The sequence below is a fragment of the Pyxicephalus adspersus genome, chromosome 10 (assembly GCF_032062135.1).
Source record: "Pyxicephalus adspersus chromosome 10, UCB_Pads_2.0, whole genome shotgun sequence".
NCBI classification, from domain to species: Eukaryota; Metazoa; Chordata; class Amphibia; order Anura; family Pyxicephalidae; genus Pyxicephalus; species Pyxicephalus adspersus.
The window spans coordinates 8,715,328-8,723,860 of NC_092867.1; the positions used below are offsets into that span (position 1 = coordinate 8,715,328).

Here is an 8,533-nt window from a genome sequence, read left to right on the forward strand (position 1 = left end):
GTCCAGTGGTCGGTTATGCTGGAGATGTAGTGTTCAATGCATAGAATAGAAACATAATATGATGGTGTCCAGTGGTTGGTGTTGGGTGTGGAATGTTCAATGTATTTAATCATGTCCAATGGTCATCCATGTTGGAGGTTGTGTTCAATGCATAGAATATATAAACATAATATACTGGTGTCCAGTGGTCAGTGTCGGAGGTGTAGTGTTCGATGTATAGAATGTAATAGAAATGTATTATGATCATGGCCAATGGTCATCTATTTTGGAGGTGTAATGTTCCTCATGTCCAGTGGTTGGTCTTGTAGGCGTGTAATGTTCCGTATACAGCGTGAACTAAAATCTTAGCATGGTCATGTCCAGTGGTCGTTCATTTTGGAGGTGTAGTATTCTATGTTATGATTGTAATAGAAATGCATGACAATCATGTACAGTGGTCAGACAAGTTGGAAGCGTATTGCTCTATGTACAGATGGTAAAAGAAGGCATTATATTGACATCAAGCAGTTGGTAAAATTGGATGTGTCATTTTCTATGTATAGAGTATAATATAATTCAGGCATGGCAAGGTCCAGTAGTTGGTCATTGGTCAAGAGTAACATTATGGGCAAATGTGTCTTGTCATGTTGGGAAGTTCTATGTCTTGACTTCAAGAAGAATATTATAAATGTGTCCTCTTGTGGAATGCAGTGACCTACCCATCACAATAGTTACTTTACCCCAAATTCACCCAATCCCTGTTTTATTTGTAACACCACTTAAAAATGTGAAAGAAAGAGCAGAAACATTCACACATAGAAATCCATCTAGAGTTTATTATACAATATATTTATAAAGAAAGCAGAGACAAGGAACCTCAGATGCAAAGACTCTGCTTTACGCTGGGGAGGGGATACAATGATTGAGGAGGACATTATGGAACGAAAAGCTGGATTTGTTATTCATTAGTACCATACAGGACTCAAATGGCACAATCAATGCAATGTCTGCTTGTGGGTGCTCATGTTGGCAACATTTAGAGGGCAACAGGAAAGAGTAATATAAGTCACCGTTCACCACATACAAAAACAGAGAAGGCTTTATAGCAGACTGAAGCTACTTAAGGCCTTCCAGCTGACGTGGAGCCACCTTGGCGCTTTGGTTGGCCACCTTGCAAGCTCCATCATCAGCTGAAGGGCACAAATGCCTCTGCCTACCCTATAACATTCCTGATCCCCTTTTTTATTTGTATTCTGATAACAAAAAATATATTTAATACACACACATTTATATATACATATATATATACTATGAGGCTCCTATATGACCTCCTACAAGTGAGAATACATAGGAAAAAAAAGACATGGGATTTACAATGAAGGTATTGCTTAGTTTACAACAAGGGGAGTCAGAATGGAAAGAGCAGAACATTTGTTTAAGCAAAAGTGCAAAATCAGGTAGGGCCATCAAGGCGTGCTTTTATTTCAAGAGCTCTGTCCCAGTAATGCCTCACTGCAACCTGACTGACCTTTTTTTGGCCATTTTTGCAGGCCGCTGTGAAACAATTCTGGGCAAAACAGATTTTTTTTTTTTTTTTTAAATAAAATGGTCCATTCATTTATCAGTTTCATCCACATCAAGAGCAAACACTCATGAGCAAAGTTCAATACAGCAGTTATGGAGACAGAAAAACAATTCCTGATGGGGCCAGGCTTACAATACACAAAGAAGTTGATATGTCTGAAAATAAAAATGTTTGTTGCCTATAGAAACCAACCAGATTATCCTTGTTTTTTTATTTATTATTATGATGTTTAATTTTAGGTATAGAAGTGCCAGTGTCCTCTACATGTCAGCAATGCCATTAAAGCTGTGGCCCACAAAGTAATTTACATAAGCTGGATCCCAATGGCAAAAAGGCTGCCTTTTCCAGATATGCAACAAAGTGAAGAATGCAATGTTAAATACAGTAACCCATAACAAGGTTTCAATTTATTGTAATAATATCTGCTGGGAGAATTTGCTCTGAATGGTTTCTATAGGCTATTACAGCTGGACTTTGTACTAACAAAAATTTTGTATGTGTATGTAACAATTTATTTTATCCATAAGTTAAACATGTGTTTTATATTTTTACAATTTTAGTTTTAAAAGTACATGAAGCATAAAAGGCATAAAGCCTCCATGTATGGGAGTCATAAGCCCACAGCTCTAATTTTTATTGAAAACTATGACCTTTGTCACCCTCTAGTGGTAGACTTTCAAAACTCCTAATCATACACCAGACATTAAAACATTGATTATTATGTTTTTGTCATTTTTTTGCCTTTTCTATTTGATATTTCCAAGGGGAGCATAAAACATACAGTAAATGCATGCAAAATGCATTATTAGTGCATACATAAGAAAAGAATGTGGAAATGGTAACTGCACTATGACTACTGCAAACAACGCTCTTTACATGATCAAAACACCCAAGTAGATGTACCTGATGGAGTCGACCTCTCCATGCACAGTAATTGAAGAATAATGTAGTTTAAAGCAAGATGTATATGTGTCAATGAGCCCTAAAAGAATAGGTCATGTCATTTGTAAAAGCACTAGGCTATAGAGGGTTTTGTGTACTTGTCATTTTAGCATGATTTTATAAAGGGGAAAACTTCTGGATATAAAGAAATAACTTATAACTACCCATACATATCTAAAATAGCTCTAGTATTCTATAATATTCTATAACCTCTCTGCCCACATTTCATGCTGCTAGCTTTATTCTGGAAGATGGCACCTTAGAACCATCATGGTAAATGACATTCAGATAGGGGGCTGCCAGTAACCCCATGGAATTTGCAGGTTCTCCCTATGTTTGCGTGGGTTTCCTCCATGTTCTCCAGTTTCCTTCCCACATCCCAAAAACATGCAGTTAGGTAAACTGGCTTCCCCAAAAAATTGACCTTAGACTGTATTAATGACATATAACGATGGTAGGGACATTAGATTGAGAGCTCCTTTGAGGGACAGTTAGTGATATGATTATGGACTCTGTACAGTGCTGCGTCAGCGCTATATAAATACTGTGTAATAATATTAATCATCAATGCAAAAAAAAAAGGTGTTGCACAATTTTCAGTGCAATACAATACAGAACATTTGTGTACAGAGGTGCTCTTTAATACAGGCATTTTAGGGTGCAATACATATCTATGGTGTGTTGGGCTATGGGCTTGTTTCTCTGCAGGTTGCATCCATACAATAGGTTCAACATGCAACACAAGCAAAGGCAAGATGCACCAAGGCATAAAGAAAAATGAAAAAAAACACACTGAGCTTTTCACAAGACAAATCCAGGAGTTCTAGATCTTGGGGTAGTTAAGAAAATCTTATATTAGTGAAGTGTTTAGTAGAAAATATTCCAACTGTGATTTAGTAATGAGAATTGGCCAAATATGTTTAGGGGAAGCTATAGAGGCAATTTAAATTTCTTGCTAGGAGAACAATCGCTCTGGTCTTTAGGTAGAGGTGTCCATTATGACTTCCTGGCATCTCATTAGCTTGGACTACACAGGAGGCTTTTGAAGGTGGAGAAAGCTGCACAAGTAACATGCTATAGGAAATATTGCACAAAACACAACTGTGTGCAATGTTACTGCATGCTGCTTGTGTAGCTTACACCATAGAGCGTTGTATATTCCAAAATCAATCAGTATTTCAACCATCAAATCGTAACGAAGTGACCAACAGCAAATGGTTACATCTCTCATTAGCAGGAGATTAAAATTACCCTATGCAGCTTAGAATTGAGACTCTGATTTGTTAACATTAAATCCTTCCTCTCTTTAATGACTGCAAACACCTTAAGGCCTAATTTAGGGTTTTATGCCTTGTAAGGTGGCCTACTAACCATCAGTTCCATGCTTGAAAAGAATAAAATCCTTCAGTTTTTCTGCTACAATCCCATAAAAAAACCAAATGCACTCAAAGTAAGCTAACAGTATTAGTACTAGGGAGGCCAGAGAACAAATACAATTGGTTGCCTTGATTTTTGCAATTGAAAGATGACTGGATATTGCGGTGTATGGCTGTGGTCACACACAAGTCCTACAAGACAACAAAGACAGATGGGCAAATTGCATATTCCAGAGGAAGTCAGGGACAGCTGCTCATGTGTTTATGGCAGGGCAGAGAGACAATGCAGCAATTGCAAGCTCAATGGGTGGTGATCAGAGATCTAAGGACTCTTGTGAACCCTAAACCACCAGGGAATGCTATCTGCACTTTGTATCCATATCTCCATGCCTTTTATAATGGAAAAATAAACAAAAGTGAACAAATGACTTGACTAATGATGTAAATTTTTTTACCTGAGGGATTTTTGGAGATGCAGTGCATATAAACACATACACAAATGCAAGAAAACTCACTGCAGTCAATATGAGCATGAATCTTTAAATGTATAGGCATGCATGGGGCGTGATTTAGTTATCAATTGGAGAAACACAGCTGCAAACACATTTATATCACATTCATACACTGAAAACTAGGCAATTTGTATTCCAGGACATGTTACCTTTTCCATTATACACTGATCAATTGCTGATTTTTAGGGCCCACTTTAATGCAATTTCTTAGGGCATTACTTTTTTCTTTAATACTTGGAAAATGTATTTTTGCATAAATCAAGGTTATTGTCTGACTCAATGTATCAATAACCCCACAACTTTTTTTGTTTATATACACTATAGAATAGTGACCAATCTGGATCTACCAACATTTGGTAAGCCAGGCAGCTTCATCCTGCAAACTAGAAAGAGTTGCATTGTTAACATGCAAATGACACACAGTAGATTCTGTGTCAGTGTATTGCTGTGCATATGCTCGCTAAACATTTATTAAATAAATACATTGTTACATATTCACAGTTAATTCACTGCTACTGTGTGTAATATCCAGGAAAAAAAAATTAAACAATACCGCTTATAAACATTGTGCATTTACATTCTAGTAAAAAGTTAAACTTTTCGAACTCAGATATGCAACACATTCAGTTCAGTTGCCTCTGGAAATGGTGCAAGTTTCCCTAAATATTTTAAAGCCGATTGGCTTTCAGGGAACAACTTTCACCTGCTCCAGTCATTAGCAGAATGGAGGAGCCTTTCCCGATTATGATTTCATTCTTTTGCTTTCAACAAAAATGTGCTCTCCGTTGAGCTCTAGGATTGGAAGACCCTTTCAAGAGTCATCTCCGTCCTATAAAGCAACAAGGGAAATTCAAAATGATCTGGCAAGAGTTGCCAAGTGAACTGGTGACCATATATCAACTCTTCCTATCAATACACCCCTCTCATAAATATCGGACCCAAATATATAATGGGAATAAACGAATAACCCAGCCCACCCCTGCCCCCCCCAAATATCATATCACCTATATATAAAAAAGATCTCTTCTCTAAAGGATACATTAAGACCAGAATTACACACTGCTTCTATAGAGCGGAAAAATGTACAGGCACATACAGATACACAAACCCAAGCAAGAGAACAGGGAGTTCTGAGAAATTATCACACAAATTTACATTAAAAGAAAAAAAAAAATTTGTTATTCTCTTATCTTCCTCTTGGAGGGATTACAAATTAACTTCTGCAAAGTCTTCCTTGGTTTGAAGCTTTTGGAACTGTATAAAACAATATTCCCCAGAGATATAGAATAAGCAAGTACAAAATCAGGACAGCATTTTTTTTAACTTTTTTTTTTAATAATATTATTTAAAAATAAAAAAAAAAAACAGAATAAAAAAAAATATAAAGTCAAGCAAGAATGAGGCACTGTGGAACCTGAATCTGCAATATATTTGCGGAGGTGACACAAAGAATGTTGGGTATGTACAATGACTTGGGGGGGAAACTGTGTTTCTGCTGGCCCGTCTCTGTTCAAAGTGGGTAAAATAACCCCTACGATGTAGGGCAGGTGGTCAACTACCCTAAAATGAAGCCTCTTGGCTGCATACAATGTAGTCAATGTCATGCTGATGGCTATATGATGAATTAACTATTGATACTGAAGGATTTAGGCTATAAGTCTACAAGGACTCCCAATTCTGTTTTTCACAATGACCACAGGTCATGTTTACCATTATTTGGGCAAATTTATTGGTGTGCCAAGTTGTGTTTGACAACTTAGAACAGTGAAGAGTATGGCATCACATGTCAACTATACATAGAGTTGGTGGCCACTGAAAACAATTGTTTTTTTTTTTTCCGGCCTTTAAGCAACATCTATGGATTTCCCCAAAGGAACATGTTTGGTAAACAAATACACTTATGTGAGCAAATCCATATTCTGGTCTACTGGGAGTACCATCAGAGTAAAGATGAAACTCCTTCAGTAAGAAAATCTGTGTAAAGTTAAGCACACTTGGAATTTATGGACTTACACACAGAATCAAAGTGTGAATTGAATAGGCCAAGCCAACAGCTAGTATTTTTTTTTCATACTTTTGAGACTACAGTAAACTGAAATCTAATTTGATATTGTACACATCACCATCACTGCTCCTTTGTGTAAGCCAGTTGACTTTGGCTTTTTTTACTTAACTGTTCGCTAAATCTGACCCTCACATTGACTGTTACGTAGTTGATTATTGTTCTAGATTACCAGTCTACAATTGCATGTGTCTAATCTCGTGATTCTTTTTACACCCCTTGTAACTTTGTTGCCATTACTTTTCCTTGTTTCCCTTTACCCCTGCCTTAGGTTGGCCAAACCAGGAATCGCTCACTTAAGAGCGTAGCACTAAATTACAGACAATAATACTCTCTTTCCATTTCCTTTTAGTTTTGAATACTTTGGGAGGGGGTTAGAACCTTTAAGACTTTTTTTGTGGTCTGTGTGCCCATGAAGAAGATTGACCTCACTTTCTCTTCCTTTTATTGGGACACAAACTGCACTGCAACAGAACTGGAAGGTTCGGCCTTCCCCATACATTGGTCTGGATCTTTTCACTGACCCTACAAATATAGTACTAACTTTGGTATTATTTAGTACTATATTTGTAGGGTCAGTGTTATTAAAATGGTATTCGAAAATGGAAACATGTAAAACGTATATATTTAAATAGGTTTTAAATTACATAAAACGTGTAGAACAATATTACAGTACCACACATAAAAAAAAAAAAAAAAAAAATGCAGAACGACAACATGACCATGTGGTCTGATTTGAGCTTTGTGGTTCTCTGGTGCCACACATGAATGCTGGATCAGCCACAAAAGCAAAACCAAAATGGAGAAAGTGACAGTTGACAGGGCCACCCTAAATTTAGTGCTTATACGAAAATGCTACTAAAAATTTAGGGGTGGCTTTTAGGTGAAAGGGAGAGAGGAGAGTCCATGCTTTCCGTTATCAGGATCTATTTTCTAAAAGTGGAATAACTCCTTTTGCAGTTACTTTGATTAGGTTGCAAAGTCCAACCTAAAGGGTATTAAAAGGAAAACTCACCTCAACCCACTTTTCTAAAACATTTTAGGGACGAGTTGTCCTTTAAATAAAACCCACATTTACTACGTATTTCTGCAAAAGTGTGACACCCATCTCCCCACTCACCCAGGACACAAGAAACACCAATGCCCTCTTGTTCGGAAGCAGTTAAAGGGTCCACAGTACCTCAGTCCCTCTTTAGCTCTCACAGTAACCCCTTTCCTAGGAAGGCATAACCTGAAGAAAAGGGGTTCATTTTAAAATGTCATTTTTTATTTCAATTTACAGGTAGATAAGTTTCAACTTTTTTTGTATTTTTTCTCGGCTTTATTTTAAAACAACATTTTTGTTCCTCCACATGGGCCTGTTATACACATATATATATTTATTTGAAGGGTTTTGTGTGTTTACTGTGAAGCCTGTGAGGTTGGGTTTTCCGATTTGCTCTCTTGACTTGAGGGCGGTTTGCTGTTCCAGGGACTGTTGGCGCCAAGCGCAGGGGAGTTATTGAAGCTGTCCTCATCGTCAATCCCATTGGCAGCATCAAATTGAGTGTTCTCCAGGCGGGTTATCAGTCGTTCGTCTTCATCCCCGAACTCTCCGCCCATCAGGGTTGGTTCGCCCACCACCATTACATCCTGAAAGGGAAGATTTCCACAAACATAATCAAGGTAGAGGCGAGTCCCTTCCTTCCACAACTACGCGTGGTCAGAAGCGGCTTCTTGAAGCTCAGGGGGCAGCTGAGGCCTGCAAAAATGCATGTAACATAAGGGTAGTAGGATGAAAACCCTACCACTATCACAAAGTAGCATGTGTAACTTATTGAGATCTATTACCAGGGGAAATCCCAGAAAATGTCTAAGCATGCATTCCCTGATTTGGCCATAATGGTCTTAAACATTTATATAAAATGTGTGTACCTTCGGGGTAATTAAAGCCCTCTTGAAGTCTCATACCTATCTATTTCAGCCCTTAGTGCCCTGTCCTGGCACAAGGGAGGGGGGTTTATGGCTAGGTGGGTTACATTACAGGGTAGACTGGGTCTGTGGGGGCCATCAGAATGGCAGAGTAGCCATCAGACTC

At 37.9% G+C, this 8,533-nt stretch overlaps 1 protein-coding gene across 3 annotated transcripts in view; it reads right to left on the bottom strand.

The window, feature by feature from the left end:
- Positions 1-791: 791 nt before the first annotated feature.
- LDB1 (LIM domain binding 1) overlaps positions 792-8,533 on the bottom strand; it is a 95,683-nt gene continuing 87,941 nt past the window's right edge. For 2 of the 3 annotated variants that reach the window (XM_072424437.1, XM_072424436.1), the window contains exon 11: positions 792-8,088. In XM_072424437.1, coding sequence (XP_072280538.1) covers positions 7,858-8,088 — 231 coding nt within the window. In that variant the 3' untranslated portion in view covers positions 792-7,857. Of the gene's footprint in view, positions 8,198-8,533 lie in introns of all 3 variants that reach the window. The other variant, XM_072424438.1, reaches the window with a different exon arrangement.